This window comes from Amblyomma mixtum, chromosome 8 (assembly GCF_055824585.1).
Source record: "Amblyomma mixtum isolate Tamu chromosome 8, ASM5582458v1, whole genome shotgun sequence".
Classification (NCBI taxonomy): domain Eukaryota; kingdom Metazoa; phylum Arthropoda; class Arachnida; order Ixodida; family Ixodidae; genus Amblyomma; species Amblyomma mixtum.
In genome coordinates, this window is record NC_143019.1 from 121,268,866 (window position 1) to 121,296,444 (window position 27,579).

Genomic DNA, 27,579 nt, shown 5'->3' on the forward strand with positions numbered 1-27,579 from the left:
GGCGGAACCAGCGGGCAGCCTGATCAGTCAGTGAGATTGGCACGACACGCGCCAGAATCTTGCCATCGGAAAGCCCTGTCGCCTGCTGGTAGGTCAGCATGCGCTCAAGGTACTCGTTGGCACTGACAAAATCGTGATAGCCGCCGTAGTTGGGAAGGTCCACCCTTAACCTCGGACTCGCCGCTGGAGCGGGTGTTTGCAGGTTATTCTGCACGATACCCGTGAGGCTCTCTATGAGGCGCAAGGCGTTGCGCAACACAGCCTCTTGGGCCTGGCCAGGTAGTTCTGGCTGAGGGGCCCCGTGGGATGAGCAAGATTGCACATGTCGCGCCATGCTCTCCCTACCTGGCGGCATAGGGCTTGGCGAGAAGTGCCTAGCGTCGCCGCTCGTCTGAGCCAGTGTGTCGTGTGAATCACCGCTAGGCTCAAACGATATAAGATCACAGGGGCTAGCGTCAGCCTCTGGGATTACACCTGCAGTAGTTGTTACTGCCGTGTCAGGATGTTGCTGCTGAGAAGCCGTATTGGACAACCACAGCAGGGACTGGAAGTCAGTCCCACTCGCCGCCATGCCTAGTCTGTGTGTCGGCAGTCGGTCACACCGACACTCGGTTTGTCACACCTCTGGCCCCACGTTGGGCGCCAAGGTTATGGGGGTTATTCTTGTAGTAACGCTCAAAGGGCTAGAAGCAGTTGTCGCTCTCTAGCACCAGCGTGCCAGCCCTAGCAGTCAGAGCTGTGACCCCCAACCCGCGGTACTGTGAGTCGCAAGCACGGCGGGTACGGGCCAGAGGGGACAAACACGAGTATGCTACTCGGATGAGCGTTTATTGCGCCCGAGCAATACAGTGCAGCAGCAACAATACAACCGCCGTAACGAGGGAGAGTGTTCCGCTCGCGTACGGGGGTGAAAAACACAAAGGAAAGAACGCACGCAAAAATGTGGGGGAAGAAGGTTCCGCTCACCTCGCGTGGTTCCTCGCTCACGGCCCGCGGCGGTCAAGTCACACGCGGTGGCCGGGCGATAAGGGCAGCGGTCTCCGTGGCAGATCTCTCATCCGTGCGTGTGCACGGCTCCCGCCAGAAGACGAGCGAGCCTCGTGTCGTCTCTTGTTTCTTTCTCTCGTCCTGTGTATCGCGCTGCTTTAAGATGAATCCGTTCCAACTTGCCCAGTTTTCTGTTCTAGTTAATCTAGATCCTTTCCTGTAATATCCGCAGGAATCTCAATGTATTTCTCTTGTGCGCTTTCGAACGCCCAGAAGTGATTCCCATCTTTTCGAGATTTGCTTATCCCTTCTTTCATTTTGTACTGTAGAATAACAGTTCACTATATTTACGCATCTGCAGTAAAAAATTTTTATTGACGTTGATACAATCTGCGCCTTTGCGGCAGGTCTATTACATGCAGTTGTGTTTCTGAAAATGCTGAATTACCGTGTACACACACAACCAGCTAGTTTTCGTCTCATATTTTTCATCATGAAATGGAATGATGTAGTATAAATGCGTATTATTTACTCATAACCTTGGCAGAGTTTCTTTCCAGCACTAGAAGGTTTATATTGTCTGAAATTATAGCTATCTAACCGAAATTAGTAGCTTTATTTGGCACTTTTTTATTAAGCCTACTTATGATAATTCACACGCTAACGTAACTGAGCTACAGTACCTCGCAAATTCATGAGACTACCAACACTGGGCCTTGTTTAAAGACAAACTATTCCTTGTTGGCTGCTGCAGATAAAAGTATTTTCCTGGTGCGAATCGCGCTGTTTTGTTGTTGCAGCCTGTACACTGTGATCAGTATTAAGCTTCATTTTTTAATATCGGGCACTAAGCGGTAGGATAAATCGACCCCTGCATATAACAGGTGCTGTAAGGGGGACAAAAGGCGAGATGATAATTGTCACCGTGAGGCACTTAATAACTGAAATATATTAATGGAGGTTTTAGCCGTTGCGACTAGCGGTGATATTTTTTTGGAAATATAAAGACGGTCGCATTCCTAGACTGCTCGATTTGGTAGAATTTTTTTTGAGTGGATTTCACGTACCTCTTAGTTCTGTAATGGAAAAAATCTATAAAGCGTAATTTTGAATGATCCTGTGAATTACATTTTACATTAATATTTGACAGCCTGATGCATGTCTCATCCTGACCCAGCCATTTTCGAAAGTCGTCTTCACATAAAGGCATGGTGCATGAGACCATCAAACTAAAAAGTTAGAAAAGAAAATGCTGTTCAAATTTTAAATACGCAGTAGGATATTAGCCCAACAAAAAGTGCTCAGTTTATTTCTATCTGCGGCTTTCGTCGTAAATTCTTACACCTGCTGCCGCAGACAGTAGATTCAAGTGGGTGATGTAAAAACATCTCGCCTAAACCAGATTGCCTACTTATTAGTTCGCATACACACGTCACAGAAAAAAAAGCACCATCAAAAGGTTTTATTCAAAAAATCATCCTCATTCGAACAATCGTTTTGTCCCAAACCCACTTAACCGGTTCGGAACGGAACGCAATGTCGCTCCGGAGCAGAACCGGGAATTAATCCGAATAGCGTGAATCCGAAATCTAACAGAACCCAAAAAATTCTGGTCCGACACCAGGTCGTTGCGGAGTTAGTATGGGCAAGGGTCCTTTGTATTGGAGACAATTTCATGATTGAGAGACTGAGCCACTCGATAAGTTTACAAATGAGTTCGCTAACCCACCTAATTAAGTTACGTTGAGTATGCAAGCAACACCACGGTCGTTACCTCATACTAGAACCGGTCGACATGACACAGTACCTAGAGCACTGCTCCAGCTAAGGTCGCTGTCAAAAGCTTCGTGAATGAATTGAAACTGGAATGTATCGATCCGAGGAACAAAGTGGAGTGCTGTCAGTAACCGGTATCTCGGGCGTTTTAGGGCGCCCATCAGCTGCGAGGAGCTGCATACAACCAAACCGCCCCGGACCGCTTGGGATGCTTGTCACGCAAATATATTCACGTGACCCGTGTCCACTGCTGTCACTGTTTTCTTAATTTTCGTGCATAAAAATACCTAATATATTCTTAGAACGTGCCAAGAGCGAAGTGTCTTTGACCCTGCATCAACGCCGACGACTCCGCTGCGTTACGCGCCAGGGGCTTCGCCAAGGCTGGTCGAAAACCGGATGGGGACTGACGTGAATCTGCCTCGCTTGCGTGAGGCCCTTGAACGGAGAAGAGTTTGAAAACGAGTTCGAAGGGGGAAGAAGCTAATCAATCCATATCACCTCTTCCTACCCCGCCGGTCCCCCGCCCCCCTCCCCCCTGCTTTCTTCATCGCCCGTATTCTAAGCCATTATTTCAAGCCTCCAGAGTCGATGGGCCGTGCTGGCATTCTCACATAGCGCGCCTTAGAATTCTAATGCGACGTAGTCTTTTTATTGCTTCATTTCGACTTGTGGACCATGTCGATGCTTCCCGTGGTGAAGGAAAAAGAGTAGATAAGGACCACGTAATGAAGTGAAGCGTATGGGGGCTAGACAAAGCAAATAAAACAACAACAACGACAACAACAAACTGCGCTGTGCACCGATCTGACGAAGTGCCAGTCACGTAGTTATTCAACCGGTTTCTTATGGGTTTTATCAAGCCGCAGGCAAAATCGCCACTAAATCCTGGTTCCCCTCCGGCTTTAGAGCTCTAACGAGCAGTTTAGTTGGTCCAATAGCCCGTGCCGCTGTCTAGTTGTTTTGACTCGCGATGCCTTGTGACTACCTCCTCATCCTCTAAGCGCATTAAGCGGAAGGCGAAGAGAAGGGTACGAATCGTGCCTCATTAGGCTGGAACCCAGCGTCTGGAAATAGTGTTTCCAAATTTTATGCTTGGAGTTCGTGGTTTGCCTTCGATTGTTTTGTTTTTTGCACTCAAGATTGATTGCCAGACGGAAAACAAGTTTGTCGCCCTCTCCTACCGAAGAGACAAGAACCTACCGGGCCACCTTATAAAAGATGCTGGAGTATCTATAGGAGCGTTTCTTTCTTGGCTAGTAGCGCACCAACTTAGTGTCCCCCCTTGCAGTATGGTTTGGCTGAAGGTGGGCTTCGGCCTGTTGCTGTTGGCGCTGGCATCCGCTGTGCCTCCAGGAAATCGTCGGCGAGATCCTACGGACCTTTTTAAGGTGAGTTCACAGACCCCATTTCAGAGTTGTCGAGTTCCAACCCGACAGCAGGCACTCGTTCTCGTAACTATTCTTCACTTGGGTAGGGGAGCTCTACCTTTATTTTAATTCCCGACCTATGTTTTGATTTAATTGCGGTGCAAATCAAGAATGCCTCGAAAGATAGAGAGCGTAATTCTTTTTTTTAATCCGGTCAAGAAACTGGAAAGGTGATTCCACGAGATATCAAAGTGCCCAAATATTTCAAATTCTTAATATTCTTGATTACTTTACATATTGCCACAAATTATTCAATATGCCAACATTGAATTTTGTTTTCTTGAAATGCTAATATTTCTGCAGAAAAAAAATATGGATGATGTTACGGCAGATGCAGTGTTTTCAAGCGCAGTTCAATTTCACAAACTTGCAATGATGTAAGAATCTAGATATGAAAGCTATGATGGCTGTATTTTGCGTGCTAAAAGCGCAGGTGAGAAAGCATATCTCAGGCTTATTTCCGCCATTGTGGTCAAGTTGCAGCATGCTAGAAAAAATTTTTAAAACACGTCTCAAATAAAGCTGTTTTCAAGAATTATTTTCTCCGCAAATATAAGTCGCATCTCTTTAACATTTGCAGAATAGATAAGCATGAAGGTGGTAAAAAAGTTTAGCAAGTTTCATTGTTATATATGATAGGAAAGTACGAGAAGTATTGCCTTAAATGTGGCATTTTTGAATAAAGTTCAGTCTTTCACAAATCAAAGAAAAAACCCATCTCCAATTTTTCTTAATGTTACTGGCACAAGCTACAAGGAGGCTAAAAAGAATAAGGAAGAACATGTTGCATTATTTTGTTTCCAAGAATATTATTCGAGCTCCAACTTGTAGTTTCTTGAGTATCGGCAGGAGCGCCAAAATGTAGGGGCGTGTTTGCTGCTTCCGCCCCTACATTTCGGCGCTCCTGCCGATGCTCAAGAAGCTACAAGTTTGAGCTGGAATAACATTCTTGGAAACAAAACAATGCAACATGTTCTTCCTTACGATTTTTCACCTCCTTGTAGGACTTATCGCAGTAGCTTTAAGAAAAATTGGGGATGGGTTTTTTTTATCTTTGAAAAACACAACTATATTAAAAAATGCCAGATTTAAGGCAATACTTCTTGAACTTCCCTATTTTATATAACCAAGAAACTCAATACACTCTTTTAAGCCCTCGATGCTTATCTCTTCTTCCAATTTTAAGGAGGTGCACTTTAATTTTGTGGAGAAAGAAATTCTTGAAGATAGCCTCATTTGAGACTTCTTCCGCTTTCAAAATTTTTTCTAGCTAGCTACAGCTTGTTCAAAATGGCGGAAGTAAGCTTGAGATATTCTTTCTCACCTGTACTTTTCTCACGCAAAATAAATCCACCATGGCTTTCATATCTCGATCCTTACGTCATTGCAAATTCGCGATATTGAACTGTGCGTGAAAACACTGCCTCTGCCGTGACAAAGTATAATTTTTTTCTCCCGAAATATTACCATTCGAAGAACACAAAATTCACTTTTGGCGTACTAAATAATGTGTGCGCAATATATAAACCAATCAAGAATACAAAAATTTCGAAATATTTTGATAGTTTTATCCCTCGTGGCATTACCTCTCTAGAAAAATAGTGAAAAACAAACTGAACGATATACAACAATGATTCGCTCACAAAAAAAGTGTTCAGTGTTTATTGCGAGCATCGTAAAAGTTTTGGGATTGGCCTTTTGTTAACAGACCGAGAATTTGTATTGTCATTTATGAATTCATTGCGTTGTGAATGCGTACTTTAGATGGAAACAATAACATGGGCAAGTAGCAGTGGATTTTACCGTTCTGTCGACATTGGCTTGATACAGTCTAACCACATTCAAGGATGATGTCTTGAGGGCTTAACCTACTCGGCTTACACTGGTATTATACCATCAATTCTCGTTAGAATGCTTTCAAAAATATACGAGCTAGGCTGGTCGAAGGACTTCCCTATCCTGCAACGTTACGCTCTCTGCAGGCTAAAAGACTGTGATGCCAAAAAAAAAAATTTGTTGATGCGTCTCAGCCGGATAGAATGCAATAACCATCAAGTAGATCTAGAATGAGAATTAAGACTCCCACGTTCACAAGATAGCCATCATAGCCACCACGAATGTGGCACATGCAGGAAGAAAAGTGCGGGCTTTAAGCAGCCCTTTTCTTCCATCCAGAAGGAGTGCGAAATTTCTTTTCCTACAAAACGCAATTTTACCAAATATATCACCCCAATCACGCCGCGGTTCCATTCTAAAGAATGCCCGAGAATAATACTTGCGTTGTCGAATGATGCAGACCTTTTGTGCAATAAAAAGTTAATGCCATTTTAATGCTATGAAAACCAGAACACCGTATGAGCGCCTGTAAAGCAGAGTTGCGCATCATTCACCATGCCCTCTAGGTGTACGACGAAGTCGATAGCAAAGACGACCAGAGTGCACGAGTATTGCTTGTGCTTGTTAATTTTGCTAAGAGCGCCCGGAACAGAAGTTCGTGTACCCACGTCAGGTCACAGAAAAACAAGATAAAAATGCACAATGAGCACAAACATCCCCTACCACAGCTTATCAATAAGGTATGAAATCCGCATGGCGCAAGTTCCATGCACAGTCCTCACACACTCACTCCGTTCTTTCCTCTACCACCACAGCTTTACACGGCGTTTCCAAACGCCGTAGCCATCTCCACGTCGAGCAACCACACCTCCTTCAAGTGCCTCAGCGCAACGCGCAGAGCCTTCGATCCGAAGGCCAAGACTGCCACCTACGTCTGGCACTTCAAGGGTCACAGCGGACATAAGAGGTGGGTAAAAGCGAATCGTGCCACCTCCGAATGCGATTTACGTTTTCATAGTTATTGAAAACTATTGAGCGATGTGCCATGCTGTGACTAAACTAAGGCATGGTATCAAAAGTGGCGCCGCTTGTGTCAAAACTTAACAGTATTAGTAATTTCGTTGTGTGTGTTTAAAACAAAAGGTTTGAAGTTTTAAAAGACAACATAGGAGAGGCGTCTTTATCTGCCCTTCAGAAGTCAAAAACACACAAAATAAAAGAATACACTTGAATCAGTCAGTCAGTCAGTCAGTCAGTCAGTCAGTCAGTCAGTCAGTCAGTCAGTCAGTCAGTCAGTCAGTCAGTCAGTCAGTCAGTCAGTCAGTCAGTCAGTCAGTCAGTCAGTCAGTCAGTCAGTCAGTCAGTCAGTCAGTCAGTCAGTCAGTCAGTCAGTCAGTCAGTCAGTCAGTCAGTCAGTCAGTCAGTCAGTCAGTCAGTCAGTCAGTCAGTCAGTCAGTCAGTCAGTCAGTCAGTCAGTCAGTCAGTCAGTCAGTCACGGTCGGTCGGTCGGTCGGTCGGTCGGTCGGTCGGTCGGTCGGTCGGTCGGTCGGTCGGTCGGTCGGTCGGTCGGTCGGTCGGTCGGTCAGTCAGTCAGTTTTATTTCAGTGCATTTCTTGAAGATCAGACCGCTAAAGGCTAATAAAGCTTCATGAGGGAATGTCTACAACCAGTTAATACAGCCCTCTACATGAAACGCAATGAGGTGCATATTACACTTCACTGATAAAACCAACACCTCTTTGGCAGAAAGTGCTTCCTATTGTGGCCCCTTCCGCACAAGGCGATGTTTCCATTCAGGCGGCCGCAGAAATAACCTCGCCTCCTCAAAAGGCTCAAATAAGATATGCTATTGAGCTGATAAGTCTTGGTGCTTTTCGTGTTTCTTTTATACCTTCCATCAGCAGCGCTCTGTGCCGATATGTGCGCATTGAAAGGAAATATGATAAACAAAAACAACGTGGGAAAACATCTGATTCAGTGCTCACAAAAAGCAGTCAAGAGTTCTGCCTTGGTAATTCCCAATACTATCGTGAGGCAACGAAAAGTAATGCTTGCAGAAATTCATTCACAACGCATTTTTTCCTACGATTTTGTGGATTTCTACCACGTGCATTTCCCCTCCATTATACCTTAATTTTTTTTTACCACTGCGTGTTCGTTGTTGTACGATATCCTCTGTTATCTCTGCTATGAAGTAAAGCCTTCTTCCCACCGCGCCTTTTTTGTTCCTTGATAAGTGCGGTCACTACGTGAGAAATTGCACCCTGGAAGCCGGAGCAACATTTGCCGCACTGCATTTCTATTCTGAATAGTACTGATGAGTAGTCATCACATATTCAGGTATTCTAAGCACTGCATGGCACCCGTAACACTTTTCATTGCATCTTGCGCTTACTGTGCTCCTCCTTGATGAGAGCAAAGTGCATTCTTTTTTATTATTTAGGCAAAGAGGAAAAAACATTTGAGCTCGAACATTTCATTTAGCTCGAGACGTAGCGTACAGTGACTTGCTTCCTTCTTGCTTTTAGTACTGCTACTATGCTGAGCACTGCGCCCAAGCATCATCCATGCATTTCGGTTATTTGGCTATATTCAAAGGCCATCGACTGTCCGATTTTCCATCAAAGTTCTTCTTTACAGGAAGGACGTCAGCTTCCACTTATTCCGTGAAGATACTCCAGGCCAAGACACATACTACTTGAACGACGGTGAATACCTTTAATCCTTAAAATTATTTCTTACTTTAAATGACCACCCACCTTTATTCTTTGTAACATGGCGGTAGTTTAACTAAAAGAAGCAATTCCTCTTACTAACCAAGCACTACAACGATATCTATGGCTATCGGCATGATATTGGAATCAATTTTCATGTCTTCTTAACATTACGGAACGTAGAGTAAACGATCTTGCGTTTAACAAAGATACGATTCCTTGTTTGAAAACTTCATGAATCACTGAAAAAAAATCTCGTATTGTATGACCTAAAAATTAATAAATAACTTGCAATGAGGAACACACTATTTATTATGGCTATGCCACGAATAATGAGAAATTAAAGAATCACACCAAATGAGTCAGTGATGAATTCTACATCCTCTCGCTGCTGTTTCTCTCTAAGCATTTTCTCATGGTTCTTTTAACTCACTTTTTAGTTACTTTGACTTGCAGTACCCGCTTTGTACTCACTTCTGCCTCGACTGCCAAGAGGAAGTTGGTAGTATCTATCAAATAAATAAATAAGTGTGACTAACGTTTGTCTGTTTTTTTTTTTTCAGACAAAACACGGGAATACACTGTCGTATACGAATACACTGACTACAAGACATGCGTGGTGCTAAAACTTCCCTATGAAGACCATGACCGTAAGCCTCTGATAGTTTTCTCTAGCATTCTAGCATTCCTTGCAGCTGATTGTGTACGAAATTACAACATTGAACGAAGTTTGGTCTCACATGAAAGTTGACATGTTGTAATGTTTTCTTTCGATAATAGTGTTTATTTGTACTTGCCGAATTACTTGGAAGAAACATGAAAAAAGGGATCGGCAAAGAAAAATTAGCCCAGAAAGAGCGACACATCCAAAAGAGACTGACAGGAGAACGCACATGTTCGGCATTATTTTTGAAGCTCCCCTTGTGCAAAAACGCATGCATCTTGTTGCGCAAGCAACGATGGTGCCAGAGCTCATTACCTAACTGGTGAGGTGTTCGAAAAAACTTCCGAAGAAACTTCCGTACGCAAGAATAATGAAACGAGCTATACCGACACATTTTGGTTACGGTAGAAACGCTTCTGACCAACATGCTTTGCATTCACAAAGACCAGACGAAGCTGAAAATGTCGCCGTGGCAAAGAGCACAGTGGCAAGGAATGGTACCTAGATGTAGCAAAAAAATCTTTGGAACTGAGGGTTAAGTGAACTGAAAGGCATCAGAATGAAAGCGCAATATAGACATTAGGGTGTGCTACGAAACTTATAAAAACATCTAAGTATTCGTTTCCATGGAGTAAAAGAATCATAGAAAAGATGCCCGGCTCTGAAGGTGAAAAAGATCGGTTAACTACTCATTTATTTTTTTTTTCAGATTGCATGTTGTGGGTGAGACGATCCGTGATCAAGAACATTCCGAAAGATTGCCTCGAAAACTATGAAGATATATGCGACGTAAGAGTTCCACTTAATGACGAGAACCTCTGCAAGGACGATGACGAATAAAATTCGGCCCCTCCAGTAAGTGGCTGATATTCTACTGACATTTGGCTGTCGTTGAACTTCTGTGTTTTCTTTATATAAACATTAGGTGCTTAGGACTAATGTCCCTACACATAGCAAAAAACCACGCATGAGGAATTCCAAGAAATACGCCACAGAACACTGTTCGCGGCATCTTCACTCGAATTATGTCATTTACTGAAGCCAGCGACTAGACGTGAGTATTAGTTTTTAGCCGACGCGGTGAGCGGTGTCAGATTCTTCAGTAAGCACTGCACCCAATAATTCAGCATCGATTAATATCTTGGTGCGGGCTGGTTGGTAAATCATCGTGGAAAGCGGAAGCATGAAGCAACAAGCACGAAAGAGAGAGACTGCCTTTCCTACGTCATGCTGACTCTGCTTTTGCTATGACGTAAAGACGCTTTTGTACCTATGCACTTGGTTCCTCCCGTCCTCGTGTTTGGTAGCACACCCTTGAGATGTTTGATGGTATCTGGCCTCCAATGATAAAGTTGAGCGTTGCGTTGGCACTGGTTGCACATTCATGGTTTCTGACGTCACTGGACACGTGATGTATTGGATTGTTAATATTATTACGAAGAAGACGACGCTGGCAGTGGCGCGGGACGGAGCGCTCGCGCTTGGCCAGTGGCCATTAAATCATCTCTTTTCCATGGTTCATCACGCCTGATTCTTCGGCTGGCCGCCACGTTACATTTGGTGGAGGTGCTGGGTTCCCTTCATCGCCATCCTGGTCCCGGAGCTTCGGTGTCCTGCGCCTGCCGTGCACGTCGGCCGTGAGTGCCTGGTCCGCGCCGCCCGGCCATGCCCCAGCCCGCCCGACCTGAACCGACGTAACGTGGACTGTAACGTGGTGGCCAGCCGAAGAATGAGGCGTGGTGAACCATGAACAAGAGATGATTTTAATGGCCGCTGGCCTAGCGCTAGCGCTCCGTCCCGCGCCACTGCCAGCGTCGTCTTCTTCGTATCAATATTGTGGCCTGTTTTCAATAAAAAATCAGTTCGTAGTTCAGCGCTTGTCCTGTGTTCTCGTATCTCTCTTTTGTCCTTGCTTCGCGCTGCCACTTTAGAGAATAATTCAGGTTTTCAGGCAATTAAGCAACTTTATTCTTTAATTTTTGAAACTATTTACTCACTGTACTAACAAAAATTCGATTTTTCTGTTATGCTTAGATGCAGCACCTTGGATGCGAACAAATCACTTCCTCCTCTGCTCACTGTGAATTCCATCTTCCACATCACCCCACTTAGCTGGTGAAAAATACGAATCTCTGGACAAGACAAATATCTTATACGTCAGTTATAGGAAGTAAGTGTTTCACGGTGATATTCCTTATGCGCACATTTAGTCACAGCCAGATATGAAACCAAAACCTGCAAGAACCGCTGCCATAAGGCATATTTTGCGTTTCCATGGTGTCGATATTATACACGTTTATTTTAACGTCAGCGTGAAAGGGGACCAAGGGCGAATTACGTTAGCGCGTAGTAAGCAGCTTATCCTCACACAGTTTCAGTATAGCGTCCCAAAAACGTAAAGCGCGCTCTACTTCCCTTTTCCCTTCCCATATTGCCGCAGTGGTTTTTAAAATGGCTGCCACTGCCGCTCATACACCAAAACATTGTACACTGGAGTCTTTTGCAGTCAGTCCTTACAGTACTAGTTTTAGAGATGAGAAAACAAAAACATAGCGGTGCCGTCTAGTTAAGGAAATGTTGATGCAAACCGCTCGCACAAAATTAATTTTCATCGCATGTGATACAGTACTCGATATATTGTTTTAAATACAATATAAGTTCCCCTGATCAATTTTTAAGGTACGTAAAACATTGTAAAAAAAAACTCGATGCCTCTTTTTTCACGTTACGAGCAGCTGAAGACGGTGGCAACGCATTTGGAGGTCGCATTAGGCCTAGGGGCGCCGTAACCCATAGTGTATCTCCAAGACGGAATTGGATTAGAACTTGCACTTTGTCGTGGAAGCAGCAACCGTCCTAGGGAGAAAAGAACACCAGTACTAACGGTAAACGTGCTGACTGGTACCGCAACGTCTGTTTACTCGGATGAAGTGGACGAATCTCTTTTTGAGGGCCGCCGTTGTGTTTTAGCGCCAACTGCGAAAAAGCCGTAAAGCCAACTTCTGAACACTGCATTGGTACGATAACGCTATTTTTCCGTTACAGTATGCGGATGTGCACTCTGGGCCCACTTTCCCGCCAAGCAATAATGCCTTTCAGGGGACAGCAGGCAGCATCCGCCGCGGTTGCATATGGCTATAGGGAACCTGCGCTGGAGTTTCCCCGCCTACCACAAGCTCCATCTAGCGGCCATCGCTACATTTTATGTGTGTGTGGGGGGGGAGTGAGCGATCAAGGCAGCTACCGAGGCTAGAGGTGCGGAAGGACGACCGAAAAAATTCCAGAACCACCGACATACCGCGGCATTTGTAAGTGATACATTGAAGAGGCCTACGATGACCGTGTTTTTTACTTGTTTCCTTCGTGGCCGCGCGAATAAGAGCCAATACAGCGATAGATTCAGGTGTTTGGACGGGTACGGTAAATCGCATGCGGCTGATTTGTTCTTTGCTTTGCTGTACCAGCTTTAATTTCATTAATGCAATACAGCTTCGCTAGGCGTCATGCTTGTAAGGTAATATATTTACTCCCTTAACAGCCCAGACGGATAACCGTGCCAGCCAGCCAGCGGTCCACGCCCAAAGAAGTATTTTGTGAGGAATATGTCAAGCGACGTAATGTGACCCATCCTGCACGCATTGATTATTTTCCCCGAAGCATACTAATTTAAGGCTCCTAGAGTGACTCCTTATGGTTGAGAGGGATAAGTATGCGCTTACTGTTTAAAAAACAATTCCCCGGGAAGTACTTACTCGCTGCATACAGCGTCTAAAATCCACATTGCTTCAAAAGCACTCGTAGAGCTTTCGTTTTTCATTTGCTTCAGTGCTAGTGTTTGCTTGCGTTCGCAGCTAGACTGATTAAGATGCTGGAATAGTTTTTTGAAAGCATAAAAAACAAACGTTAAACAGGTTTACTGTGTGTAGGGCGTGCAGAGCGCGGACGCTTGCTTGAGAGCGTTCTCTTACCGGCGTGCACATAATTTGCTGTGCAAATCTTTCCCCCGTTCAGAGGTAAACCACAGCGGAAAAAAATACTAAAAAGGAGTGTTACATTTCAACGCGTAGTGAAGGATGAGCGGTTGCATGCTTCAGGTAGTGCTGTGAAAGCACGGTCGGTATCGACGTTTGCAAGCAACTGCGGCGATCAAGTCGCGTCGCTAGACTCATCTCGAAAACCTCTTGCCCTTGGGAGCAGTAAAGTTGACACAAACTCTACAAACGCAACAGAAAGCTGACAAGCCAACGACCACGTCAGTCACACTGCAGCAGCGTATATTCTCCGCCCTGCAATGTTATTACTCATTTTAAAACCAGAGGGCGCTGGGTATCAGATTTAACTAAAGCCTTAGATTTCACCGCGCCCTCTTGGGAGTGCAGGTTGCGGCTGCTCAGCCCAAACACGAGATCAAATCTCGGCTACAGCAGTGGTCGCATTTACATAGTGTCAAATGCAAATGCGCCTGCCATCTAAGTGACATCAGTGCTCATGAAAGAACTCCACATTGGTTAAAATAAAGTGGATCTCTCGATCCACTACAGTTTCTCTCAATGTCCATTTTTGAAAAATGAAACGCAGTGTAACGCCCTCGTAAGGAGATAATATCCTGACATCAAAGCACCTAAATTTGTCGCCTGGCATACATTTTACTCGTCAGCGCATCGGTAATCAATATTTCTTTCTTGTCCAGAAAAGCACCATGCAGGATAGCAATGGACATGCTTGAAGCCGTCCACTAACTGAAGCTAAAACTTAAGCGCTCTTAAAGAATTAATTTATCATTTATCAGTACTAAAAATGGAAAGCGAAAAACATTCCCTTGTGATCCTTGGTTTCTGTGACTGCTCACCTCCTTCGTACGCTGCTATTCATTGTGCAACAGAAATTAAAAATGACCGATTTGTTGCTTGAAAAAACTGAAGGGATAAAATATAGGTTACGAATCTTCGCCCGCATGTGTGAAGGACTGTGTACGGGAGGCCCAAAAGAACTCACTCCACCGACTAGCACCAGAGCCACTGTGTCTGGCTTCAAAATTATCGCCCTGCCCCGTCAGCGAAGGCGGTTGTGTGGAATGCGGCGGGCGCCACAGAAAGACGTGCAAAGTAGCCAGAGGGCTGAAGAGGAGAGGCCGTGCGGCCCGTTTTGTAGTGCGCCCCCAATCTCTCCCCCCACCCCCTTTGGCGCAGAGACAGGCACGTATGTGCGTTAGTGTGTGCGCGCATGCGCGCCTGCAGACGGCCTTACTAGCAGCGGCCCCGACAGACCGCGTAACGGCTTGAGGTGGCGGGGGAGGCCGGCGGCTAGCACCAGGAGGGCTCCCAGCGGAGGAGGCGAGGCGCCGGTTTAGGGGAACCGTTGCCCTCCGAGGGACACCTGATCCCCTTCGACACATCCCCAACGGGGCCGCCGGACTTCGCGTCGTACCGGCCGCGGCTTCGTGGAAAAATCGGCGGGCGCCCTTGGTCGGCTGCATGAGCAGCGACGGCGAGAACCGTTGGGCGAGGAGGACACCGAAGGAAAGAAGGAGAATCCTCAAAGAGACGCGTTGGAGATAGAAGAGACAAAGGAGAGCCAGCAGAGTCGGGCGAGGTGAACGGAAGCAGATCGCGCTGGTCTGTAGTCTGCGAGGCCGGACCTGAGGAGATCCGCAGCAAACTGACCGCCAGCCGAGACGCCCAAGAAACCTGACGCCTCCACTCGTCATAGTATCGCTAGTCGAGACGCCTGGAAAGATCCGACAGTGTCAAGATGGAAGCCGACGTTAGCGGCCGCCGGGCCAGTTTGCCGAACCGTGGGACCGTCACCAGGCCGAACGCCATCCCGTCAGAGCAGCCGAGAGCGAGGCACCTGTTGGTCGGACTGGAGCGACTCCATATGCAAGACAGCGGTGAGCGGAACCCCCAGTTTCACCTTCAGGCAGCGAGTGAAGAAATAAGGTTGACTCGGAGGCGTTGTGTGTTGGCTCAATTCTCGTCGCTTCAGCAGAACCCGTAGATAGCAACAAATATTGTGTTGCATTGTGACTCACCCCCGACAAGCGGGAACGTCACACATGCATAAATTTGTTCATAGGGTCCTAAGAACAGCTTGATGCCTTTCACAGAGAAATCGCAGGAAGCCTAACTCATCGCTTCTTTCCCATAAACTCCTTTACGCCTTTTTCACTGCATAGCACTTTCAATGAAATTTTTCAAGAGTAACATATATTATTAGCAGACGCGGATATCTATGGTTAAACTTCATTGTAGTTATGATTTAAATGCAGAAATTTGGGTTCCAGAAGGGCGTTACATGCTATCTCGCATGCAGTGATTTGAAAATTCATCCGCTCGTCGAAATGCTTCCCAGATTAAGAAATTGTTTTAAAAGAAGAGTAGTCAGAAGCGATTTAAAAAGACAGTGTAAACGCCCGTTCAAGTGACGGCGTAAGGGCGATCATTGAACCTTATGAACGCCAAGCAAGACGCACAGCTAGCTTGTCATACGCAGTGCGCTTATTGAATTTTAAGCAGGCTTCCAGGAAAGATCACAGAAAGAGCGCTCAGAATACCAAATGAGCTCTTTTGCTTCACTTACCTGTCGGGGGAGACCCTGCAGCTTCCCGTTTCCAACCATTCCGACACTGTTGCATATCTCACAGCACACGTGTAGCCATGTACTTCGTAGAAAAACACGGCATATCTTCCACTACTATTCACCCATCTTATCCGTAGCTGGCTGCCTTTCTTTCTTTTAGGCTGAGAAGCCATGCACCCCAAGGACAGTAAATAAAAAAACGCTCATTCAGGCGCCTTTTCTGAGAATGCAGATTTTTCGATCAGGAGCGAATTTTGCACTGGTTAACAAATTTATTTCGTTTCGAAGGAAAGTAACGCGTCATTGCACCCAATACAAAAAAAATGCTTTAAACTATACAGTCTTAAGAAAGGCGTCCGAGAATTCACAAAGTAACTACTAACCAGTTACTTACCATAGAGATCTCTACTTTCTTAGTAACTGTAGTGAAAGTTCCTACATCAAGACCCTAGTGAACAGCACTCTAGGCTCAATAAAAAAGCTAGTAGCATTTATTAAGAAAGTTGGTAGAAACTTTTGCATATTTTGCTAGGTTCTTCGTGCGGTGTGTTGGCGTGCCTTTTTAAATATGTGCACAGTGGAAAAACAAAAAGCTACATGTTCCATCTGACCAGTTACCGACACCAGTCAGAGCTACCAGAGCATGACAGCCGTAAATGACGCACTTACGCTTCGACATATTGAGCATTGCATTAACAAATTATGCGGGTGATGGCATCAACCTTACAGTACGCACACAGAAATCCAGAAGGCAAGAAAAGCACAAATAAGAAAGGGTCACACATGCGTGACATGCGTGCATAGGCAAATCTTTCTCTATCTTATATACTGCCTAACTCTTCAGCTGCGGACTAGTGTTTATTACCCTTTGAGTTAAGATACCAGCCTCAGTTATGAAGTTGCGATTGTACAAACAGGTTAGCCTACCTAACCGCACGCCCCTGCAGAGGCATCTAATTACAAAACCAACTTCTTCACACAACTGTCTCTGTCAGTTATATTCTTTCACTTCATTTTAGACTTAAAGCAAGGGTTACTAGCCAGGTAGTAGCTAGCGGCCATACTTGGTAAAAATGTAGAAAGGGCTTACTTTTACTAAGCATACCTTGAAGAGGATAGTAAATAGTAAAAGAGTAGTAAAAGGAATTCTGAGTTAGTAACTGCTGCACTTACTACCTTTAAGCCACCTTTTTCTTAATAGTGTTTACCTGATCATGGACCCCCGAACGATACATTTAAAGTGAATAGTTTTTGCCGTTACTGACAGCAGGCCTGCAGTTGTCAAAATTTTATGGGCTGAGGCAAATAAAACGAGAAATTGAGAATGGGGAAGTCTGCTTTACCGCTACTAGGTGCACGCAATTGTTGAATAATTAGGTTCATGAAATGAAGCCATGCGAAAAGCACAAGCATGGGCCTTCCTGAGCGGTTGCGTAATCCTGCAGTAAATTTTATACAATCCTGAGTGCTCTTTACTCAGGAGTCAGTAGGATACCTGGAAAAAGGACATTTGATACCGAGACCCGACACCCCGAAAACCTGCATTTGCGATATGATGCAAAATAGCAAACACAAATTAATATCCGATGCAGATACTCGGTAATGTGTCGTCGATACTTCGATACAGCACTGAAATCGTCATTATTAATAAGGCTGGTAAGATGATTGGCTATGTACGAAATTTGTCCTTCATTTTTGGAATTTTTAGCATATTTGAAATAGCCTACTGTATTTAAAAGGGTTTAAATGAATCCGGCCACTCAGCTTTCTCCCATTTCCTTAAACTCCACTTTCGGCGCAGCTCGCTTCGTTAAATCTTTGGCGCTCGAATGCAGTAATAGTGAAGCTGAAGCTATCACTTCAATAAGCAGCCTAGCAAAATCTCTCTTTATAGCTAATGTTATTCTAGCGAACCGGTCTCTTAGCACTTTAATAGCTACGAATAAACACGGAACTGTTTCCGATGGTCTTAGTTTTTACTACAGTATTTACCAGTAGCCTCTGCCTTTGCCCTGTGCTAAAAGGTGCGAGGTGCGTTCGCTTGGCAAAGCGGAACAGTCAATTTCCCAACGCTAGGTTTAATAGACGTTAAAAATTGATCATTCTTCTTTAAAGCATAGAGGGAAAACAACAAAGAATAAAAGGGCTATTTTTTAGGCAATGCATATCTTGCTATTTTCTTTCGTTGAGATGTGTTTTTACTTAACGTTAATAAGTAACAGCATTTGTTCAAACTGTCGGCCCGAAAGAGCCGCGAAAAGAATAGAAAAAGTCTTGGTACAAAGGCGCACATGAGCATGTTGCCCTGTTGCAGTTTAAGTAGGTGGCTTTTAATGCAATAGCGTTAAGGTTCCTGTTAAGCGGAAAAAACCACTGTAGTTGCCTTTGGCGTGTGGAAAAAATCGGGATTGGCAGAGAAGGTCACGCCGTAACAACCACATTACCTCACGCGGTTAATCAAAGCACCCCACAACGGTCACACAGTACAACAATGGCGACGCCACTACAGAATTTCTCATTGGTGCGCAGGATCCCAACGTTATTCCACTGTCGTTATATAGTGCCTCTGCTGAAAGAAAATTAAATGCGCTGAAAAGAAAAAAAGTCAAACCGCAAATAGAAACGTTGCCCCTTGAGTCCTGAGCCAGAGGCGCTACCTGTTGGCAATAATCGCAACTGGAAATGGCCGTGAAGGGGTGTTGTTTCTTGCATAACGTTGAATCTGTCTGCTTGTCTCTTCTTTAAAGAATGTGCAGAAGTGCAACAAAATGCCATCTGCCTGCCAAATAACGCATTCAGCAAGACCAATGACCGGAGCAGCGGCATTGACATCGTCTCTTCCTAATTCTTCCCTGTTTACATTGCGCTACTGGGTTTGCGAGCGCCGCTGGCACAAAGTGTGACTCGCCGCAGCCTCATTATCTGTGGTATTCTTCTTTTGTTTAGTATCGAATGTCGTTAAAATACACGACACACAAACACTGAATTTTCAGTACCGATACTCCGATACTTCCCCTTTTGGAAAGCGTTAACTGATATTGATGAGTGACGAGATTAGCAATGAGGGTTGAGAGATGAGTTGCAAAGCATGATGAATGAGTTACACCCAGAGCAGAACGGTAGGTCTTGTGCAAAGTAATGTGCAACTGTCTGGCAAGAGAACAACGGTTCACAATTTATAGCAAGGTGCTGGAAGTGGTTAGGTGATACGTCTATTTAGGGCAGGTAAAGGCCGCTGATCCGGATCGTGAGAGGGAGATAACGAGAAGAATAAGAATGGGGTGGAGTGGATATGGCAGGTTTTCTCAGATCATGAATGGCAGTTTACCAATACCCCTCTAGATAAAATTGTACAACAGCTGTATCTTACCGGTACTTACCTACGGGGCAGAAACGCGGAGGCTAAAAAAGAGGGCTCAACATAAATTCACGACAACACAGCGAGCTATGAAAAGAAAAATCATAGCTGTAACGTTAAGAGACCGTAAACGGCAGAGTGGGTCAGAGAACAAACGCGGGTTAATGACATCGTAGTCGAAATCATGAGGAAGCAGTGGGATTGTGCAGGCCGAAGGCAAGATGACCGCAGCTCCTTAAGGGCAACGGAGTGGATTCCAAAGAGAAGACAAGCGTAGCAGGGGGGGAGGGGGGGGGCGGCAGAAAATCAGATGGGCGGCAGAAAATCAGGTAGGCGGCTGAAACAAGTCAGTTTGCGGGGATACGGTGGCTGCAACTGGCAAAGGACAGGGTTAATTGGGGAGACATGAGAGAGGCCTTCCACTTCACTTCACTTCACTTCACTTTATTTTCTTTAAAGGCCCTTTTCCAGGGTTTTACATAAGGGGTGGGGTTTACCAAATGCAGGAATCAACAGTGCTTGAAAATGATGATGAACATGTTATGGCAGCAATATTGTTACGCGGCGGCCAGCCGAAGAATGAGACGTGGTGAACCATGGCTATGAGATGATTTAATGGCCGCTGGCCTAGCACGGGCGCTCCGTCCCGCGCCACTGCCAGCTTCGTCTTCGTCACACTACCCGGGGCCTCCGAGCGATCGTCCCGATCGGTGACGAACAGACGGCGAAATGGCGATGGTCTTGAGTGAAGGATCGAACAATATGTAGAAGATGGTGCAGTGCTGGCCGCCACGATGAGAAAGATGAGAGAATGAGTCGCGGTCCACGAAGCATCCGGGCCGTAGGGTGCCAGGAGCTGACGGCCGAGGTCTCTGGACGCACCGAACGGCAGAGGCAGGGGGACGGTGTCTTCACGTTTGGGTCAGTGGGGGTCTTGGGTCGGTGGGGTCTTGGGTCCGTCGGGTCTTGGGTCTGTCGGGTCTTGGGTCGTCGTGTAGTGTGGGCCGGGCGGGGGACGGTGCTGGGGTGAGCGTCGAGGTCGGTTCAGGTCGGGCGGGCTGGGGCACGGCCGTGCGGCGCTGACCAGGTACTCACGGCCGACGTCCACGGCAGGCGCAGGACACCGAAGCTCCGGGACCAGGATGGCGATGAAGGGACCCCAGCACCTCACACCAAATGTTACGCGGCGGCCAGCCGAAGAATGAGACGTGGTGAACCATGGCTATGAGATGATTTAATGGCCGCTGGCCTAGCACGGGCGCTCCGTCCCGCGCCACTTCCAGCTTCGTCTTCGTCACAATATTATGGGGAAGGCCGTGCAGTGGGCGTAGTCAGGCTGATGATGATGACGAAGCACCAAATGGACCGAAAGGCAGTATGGAAGATGTATCGAAGATACATGTGCCTTATGCACCGTCCATGCCTGCCATACCTCTTCATAAAATTTTCTCATCGTACAAAAGCCAGCGCACTCTTTTCTGCACGAATATGCTGCACAGATCGATCATCGCCCCTCCAGGCGAAGAAGCGCCCCTCCCGAAAGTGGTCTGCTGTAGGGAGAAAAGAAAGTGCTCTTGTTTTAACGGAGATAAACCGAGTAGACGTGCGAAATAATGTCTTTGCTGGGTCGTCGGCACGTCTGGCGACAATATTCGAGCCAGGTTAAGCTTTGATCAACGTTATGTTGATCTGATATTAAGAAGATTTCATTTTGAAATAAATTATTGGCAGCATACCGGCTAAAGGCAATGCGGGCTGCCGTACAAAAACATCCAGCATCCTAAATAAACATTCTCAACAACTGCAGTAGCTCCCTTCCAAACAGTAAATGGGAGGCACTTTTATATTGAGAAAGTAAATATTACACACAAGGTGAACATGAGGTATCCAAGAGCGTCAAGCAAGTTCTCACTTTTAACTATTACAAAAGGCACCTGGTTTGAATTTGAGATATGTCGCTGAATGTAAGTAATAGCTACATGAGCTCTTAAGTTTCGTAAACGTCATTGCCCTCATGCTGTGGCTCAACAAATTTTCGCCTTTTCTCGCACAATTCAAAAGTAGCGCGCCCGCGATGTGCGCAGTGCGACACCCACGAGAGAACGCCACTCCGCAGCGCGTGTGCCACATGACCGTCTCGTCCCCGCTTCGGCGCTAGCAGCCAGGAGCGGGGTGCTTATAATTTTGGAAACGGTTATTTGCGTGATGCATTAGTGCATCTCATAATAATCACAGGAAACTACAGCCGAAAATTATAATAAATAAGCAGAACACGCAGTACCACTCGGCGTCAGCAGCGCGGCCAGTCATAAACCACATGACTGGGAGAAGATTTTTCGGCAGATAAATAAACAAGCGTTAAATAAACCAATGTGCGTTTTAGCCAATGATTACGCTGCACTGAGTGGCACAGACAGATAAAAAGAATTCTTTCAAGAAATGAAATTCACAGTACCTCTCTCATGTCTCAGAGCGGACACCGCAACCGCGCAGAGCGGAAAGGAGGAAGATAGAAGCGAAAGAATAAATGGAGATCAATGTGCAGTAGCGATGAGCTCTGGTGGGTTGTTGTTGTTTTTGTTGTTGTGACTGGGAGAAGGAGGAAAAGGAAATTGCACGGGCCTGCCTATTGGCTCGAGCAGAGCCACCATCGCTACCGCGTGCAGATAGAGGAGGGTTAAAAGATCAGAGGAAAGAGAAAAAGGAAAGAAGAGACGCGCGTCGCAGCAACAACCGCGTCCGCCGAAGCGGACCCTGATGAAAAACAGATAAGCGGCCGAAGCCGCTATCGCTCCACCATCTTAACGAATAGGTTCTACATGTCCTGCATTCTTGAACTAAAAATGTTAAATGTGGAATATTGGAAGATAGTGCTGTAGAAATGTTGGAGATAATGGTGCATTTTTCCGATGCGTAGCAAGATCCTTGCTTTAAAATATTTTTCCAACCCTCACATTAAGCAGTTAAGACTGCCATTGAACATCAATTAGAGACCTTTCTGACGACAGCAGGAACGCTATTAGCAAACAAATGCAAGCATGCCGACGGGGGGTCTCCAAATATATTTATTGTTATAGTTAAAAAAATATATACGAAAAATTGCGGTCATAAACTCTTTCTCGTTGATAAATTCTTTTGTCCGGAATTTCTGGGTATTAATTTTGGGCGTCCTAGGGATCACGAGAGGCGAAGGTAGCTCTATAAAGCACGCAGTGGGAATATACATGTTCTCTTCGTAGAAAACACATAGTCTCGAAAAATGTTCTTTAACGTAGGAATCCTCAAAGTGTCTTCTTATTCAAAGTGTTTCAAGTGCCATTTAGAGGCTGGTCACAATGTGCCACTGAAAGGTTGTTAAAATGCCTCAACGCCCGGTCCTCGGCCTTTGCTTTTGTCGTCTTTAGGCAATGTTTAATAATGTTGAGTCCACATGCCTTAATGCGCTAATTAAGCAGGTAGCTCGATAATTGGCAATATTATCACGCTCTATAGCGACTCTAAAAACATATATAAGATGCTCAGAAAAACTATTATTCAGCGTGTCGCCCAAAACATCCCATACCTGCATTACCTGGTCACCGTTGCAGTCCACTCTGTAAGATTCGAATGGACGCCAGCCCAATGCGCCAATCGAAGAACCAAGCGGCCGGAGAAGCAGCCCTCAGAGGAGTTCAATATGGGAGTTGTGAAAAAATATTTTGAAAAGGTGACGCTCCAATAAAAGCAAGGATATCCGGTCGTGACGATGCACTAGGTCTAGAGGCACTGAACAAAAAGCTACACATTTGCGCATTAGATCGACCCCCATCTAAAATCAAGACTTCTCCACTGACTCCCTAGGTACTTAAAACAGATCTACTAATGCCCGTTTCTTAGAACAGCATTTAAGAACTTGTCAATCCTGGTTTGAATACGCCATCATACCGCTTAGTGGTCTTTGCAGTTCATTTGAAACTATGCAGCACATTTGGTCGGAATGATCAGGTTATGCAGAGGACTAACGAATTTGCTAGTTTACACATGCTAATCAAGATAGCCTCTCATTCCTTCTTTCCCCACAGTGCCGTGTTTGCCATGTTTTGTACATTTGTTTGTCTGCATGGAGAACATTAGACCAGTACAAGCTTCAACTTTATACGCCTCTTGGGTGGTATTCGCACTCATTCCATCAACATACCGTTTCTGCGTATTGACTTTTTAAAGCTACATTTCGCGTTCATTTCCTGCCCCCCTTTTGGCCACTACACACGTTAGCGAACGCATATTAGCGTGGCAATGTCTTTTAAACGCCTGTTAAAATATCATCTTTATTACTTATTTATCAAAAGCCTCTGTCTCCATGCCAAGTTGGTGACTTAATCCTGACTGCAAGCTTGTGCTCCTTAAGCACCTTACATACAGCAGTGTTTTGCCAAAAGAAAAATGCACTGAGCGTAGGCGATCATATATTTGCAGATTTCTTCCATGAGCACAAGAAAACCTCCGCTGCGCTGGCATCGATGTGGCTTTGCTCGTTTGCTTTGCTTGTTTGGTTTCGCTTCGTTTGATTGATTGTAAAACATTTTATTCGCCGGAAAGAGCTTGTTTAAGTGGTGGAAAGTACACAGCCCTCGACGATTTTGTCAGCCCACTCCACCGCCAAAACTTGCGTTCTGGGGTCAGAGCTAGCCAGCACGGTCTGCCACCGCACGAGAGAAGGAGCTGTAACTAGATCACCCGGAGGTGGCTCTATTTTGCAGTCCCATAGAATATATGATCGCAGTTGGCTCGTTGGCAGCAGTGTTTATAGTTCGGATTGTATAGATCAGGATAAATGTGCGCCAGGAGTGATCGGGTGTGTATCGATCTCGTCTGTAGACGACGCCACGTAACCTCTTGTTCTTTAGTAAGTATTTGTCTGGAGGGAAGAAAATTCTCCTCTCTAGTTTACAATGATTGGTGAGATCATGATATGTGATCATGGAGTCCTTCGTGAAATTCAGGGAGGCAGACTCGTCCACTGCCCGGTCGACGAAACCTCGGGCTTTATTTACTTGTTTTGTGTTTTCAACTCGAATATTTGCGCTCTTCATGTTTTAGTCGCACAGCTATTATTCTGCACTCTTTTTCTTTGCATCTTGAGTATCTGAGCATTAAAAAAAATCTCATTCCTATAAATAAGTTGCTGCGGTTCTGTCCTCTAAGCGGGCTAAGAGTTTTTTTTTTTTATATTTCTTATCCATCTCGACAGGTTGTAAGCTTCTCTAGGTATTTTCTTGCAAAATTAGAAACGGGGTGCTTTAACATGTCGTAGTAGCACATGAGCTGTTATGGGCGCCTTAGTGCTGCTTTCCGACTAACTACGAACACCAGAAGTTCTTTAACATACGCTGACATAACACAGAACACAGGCGTTCTTGTATTTGCCCTGTGATTACGGCCTCTGTGCCAAGAGCGAACCCGCGACCTTGGAGTGAGCTGCTGAACGCTAAAGCGACTGAGCTAACGCTGTTGCAGGTTGGTTATTTTCGTTTAGTTAACCCCTTTGAGATAGCGCTGCAATCGGTCCCACTCCTGTTTTGTTGCAATCTCTTTTCCTTAGCGCCTGGCAAGTTATTTCACCATCTGGAACGTCCGCTCCCTCCCTCCCTGACTTTCAGTCAACCTACCTGCACTGTACAGTCGCAACCTTCTTATCGCTCGTTTGCTGTTGACCGTGCGTCGCATTGCTGACTTTCCATGTTACTTTTACTTCGTGGTTATCTACGCAACCTGTTGGTGATTCGTGTACTTCTTATTTGCATGCTTTCTTTGGGCGTCCGTTCATGCGACAAGCGCTGATCGGTGATGCTTCTGAAACAATGTTTTTTCTTGGCTGCTTTGGTTTAGCCACGGTCTTCGCTGTATGAACGGCACACTGGGAAAAAAAACGAAGCTCCCCTGCATTTGATAATAATCTCCCGCCAGGGGTATGTTCCATTAAGCCTGAGGACATCATCATCGTCATCATCACGATACGGCAGTCATCAGACCACTCTCGCCAAAAACAGAGTTATATAAGCTAGGAATGAACGCCAAACAAAATACGGACCATCACTCGACTTCTCAACTGTGATAACGTACAGCCGGCCAAATCTTTAGCTGGCGTGCGTGGCGGCCGCTTTTTCTGCGCTCCTGCTCTTTACGACGAAGCAAACTTGCGGAAACCTCTATATTAACACGGGCTTAGTGAGCCTTGATATATTCGCAAGTTTGCTCCGTCACAAGCTGCAGAAGCACAGAAAACGCGGCCGTCACGCACGCCAGCTAACGATTTGGCCGGCTGTACGTGAACGGAGAATTTTTAGCGCGAAGTCCTGAGGCTATGGTACACCGCCATTCATTATAAAATGACAGTAAGCAGCCCTTTTAGGCGCAGATGTCGTGAGCTTCTATTGACTGGTGGAAAATATTTAACTTAAACTTTCTCAGCAATAATTAAGTTTTTCAGCAATTTCTTCCCTGCCATAGTTTTTGTAAACCTTGCTTGTCAGCAAGCATGCTCGTGCTTTGCCGGCTCCTTCATACGTCCACTTGAGGCTCTGTCGTACCATGAAGTCCACGCGTGCCGACCAAGAGTACCCCCCCCCCCCCCCCCCTCTCTATCCCGACCCCATTTCACGGGGTTGTTTGCTTTTTGCCAGCCAAGCGTATTATGATCATCAGGACAGGTCAGTGGCCGTAACGAGAGAATTTTAACGCGGACAGATAGAAAGCAGACAAGGAACTATCGTGACCAGGCAAAAAAAAAGTAAAGGAACGAACTTCAAAGCGGGTAGCTGGCGACGGGAAATTGCGATGCTTACTTTGCTTTTAGTGCGTTTGTAACGTTGCCGTGTGACCGCTATCTGGATGCTAGGTGAAAAACAGCGCGATTGCTCAAGTTTCGGTGTCCAGGGTCAAGTGCAAGAGATAGACAGTAAAAAAAACGCTAGACGCCAGCCCTTGAAAGCTTGCAAGAGCGTTCGCAGGGTAGGTTTGAGTGAAGCGTCATTTCAGACGATAAGGCATTCCTGAAAAAGGTCGTTTCACTTTTGGGAACAACTTCGACCCACTGTGTTTTTCATACGCTGTGTTCTCTAGGAGCTTAGCTTTTAAGTTAAACTTAAAGTTAAAGTTATGTTCCTTTCAAAAACACATCAGCTAAGCGGCGCAAGGACCAGCCGTGGGTAACTCGGGAAACTAAACTATTGATTAAGAAAAAGCGTCGTCTCCTAAACACGTACAGAAAAAAATACCGGGACGCGAAAGTACTTCAAAAGGAACGTGCTCTTGGAACAGACATAAAAGTTAAAAATAAAGCTGCGAAAATAAGGTACATGAATGAGTTAGGTACTAAAATTCAGAGTAATCCAAAAGAACTGTGGAAATTTCTTAAATTTAATGGCCGTGAATCAGTCGGTATTCCGGCACTGAATAACAGCGCGGAACCTATAACTGATGATTTTGATAAGGCATGCTGTTTCAATGATTATTTTAAGTCTGTTTTCGCAGCGAACTCGCATCATGAAATGCCAGTCATGGATGTCCATGTGCAATAGTTAATAACATTCAGCAAAGCGGAAAGTTGGGCAAGTTGGATAACGTTCATGATGTAAAAAATAGCGCACAGGGAACACAAGGGACGGAAAGAAAACGACGCTGACAAGCGCAAATTTTTTTTTGCTGACGCGCGCAATATAAGGTAGTCACTTTAAAAACATAAAAAAAACAACCACAAACAGTCCCTCCTCGAAAGACCAAGTCAGAGGAAAAAATTGAAATTGAAGCATCAGGCGCCACTCATCGCTGTGGAAGATCAGTTAAAAAAACCGTTATCAAAAAAGGAATTCAATGCAACGCTGAGGCTAAAAAATCGATTTCACAGTCTGCCAAGTTAACAGAGGGCTCACTGATACACGGATTCCGACATTTCCTAGTATGGTATGCCTCCATTATCTCGCGTACACGCTGATCACGATGTCTGAAAAGTATGACGGTACTAGAAAAAATCGGTTTGCAAATTTTCTCCTTCTGCTCTTCTTTTTTGCTACATTCCCGGCAATGCTCAGGAAGATTCCCATAATGATCTTTTAGGGAGTTACGGTGTTCACCCAGCCTAACGTTGAGGCATCGCCCCGTTTGTCCTACATAGACAGCTCCGCAAGACAACGGTAGTTTGTACACTACACCCAAGCTGCAGGGAACAAACGGGGCGCGGTGCCTAACGGTGCATCC

The 27,579-nt window shown here is 45.5% G+C and overlaps 1 protein-coding gene across 1 annotated transcript; it reads left to right on the plus strand.

The window, feature by feature from the left end:
* The first annotated feature begins 4,031 nt into the window (after positions 1-4,031).
* On the plus strand, positions 4,032-10,247 carry LOC149334150 (uncharacterized). The gene is made up of 5 exons (XM_089556205.1): positions 4,032-4,154; positions 6,845-6,996; positions 8,670-8,737; positions 9,307-9,393; positions 10,117-10,247. Exons 1-5 carry the CDS (start codon positions 4,056-4,058, stop codon positions 10,245-10,247), a joined length of 537 nt encoding a protein of 178 aa, XP_089412331.1. The 5' UTR covers positions 4,032-4,055.
* The last annotated feature ends 17,332 nt before the right edge of the window (positions 10,248-27,579 follow it).

Bases quoted from the DNA above. Each gene is read 5' to 3' on its own strand.
- LOC149334150 (XM_089556205.1), top strand. From the start codon at position 4,056: ATGGTTTGGCTGAAGGTGGGCTTCGGCCTGTTGCTGTTGGCGCTGGCA. The intron at 4,155-6,844 runs GTGAGTTCACAG...CTACCACCACAG, and splicing joins ATCCTACGGACCTTTTTAAG to CTTTACACGGCGTTTCCAAA. The intron at 8,738-9,306 runs GTGAATACCTTT...TTTTTTTTTCAG, and splicing joins CACATACTACTTGAACGACG to ACAAAACACGGGAATACACT.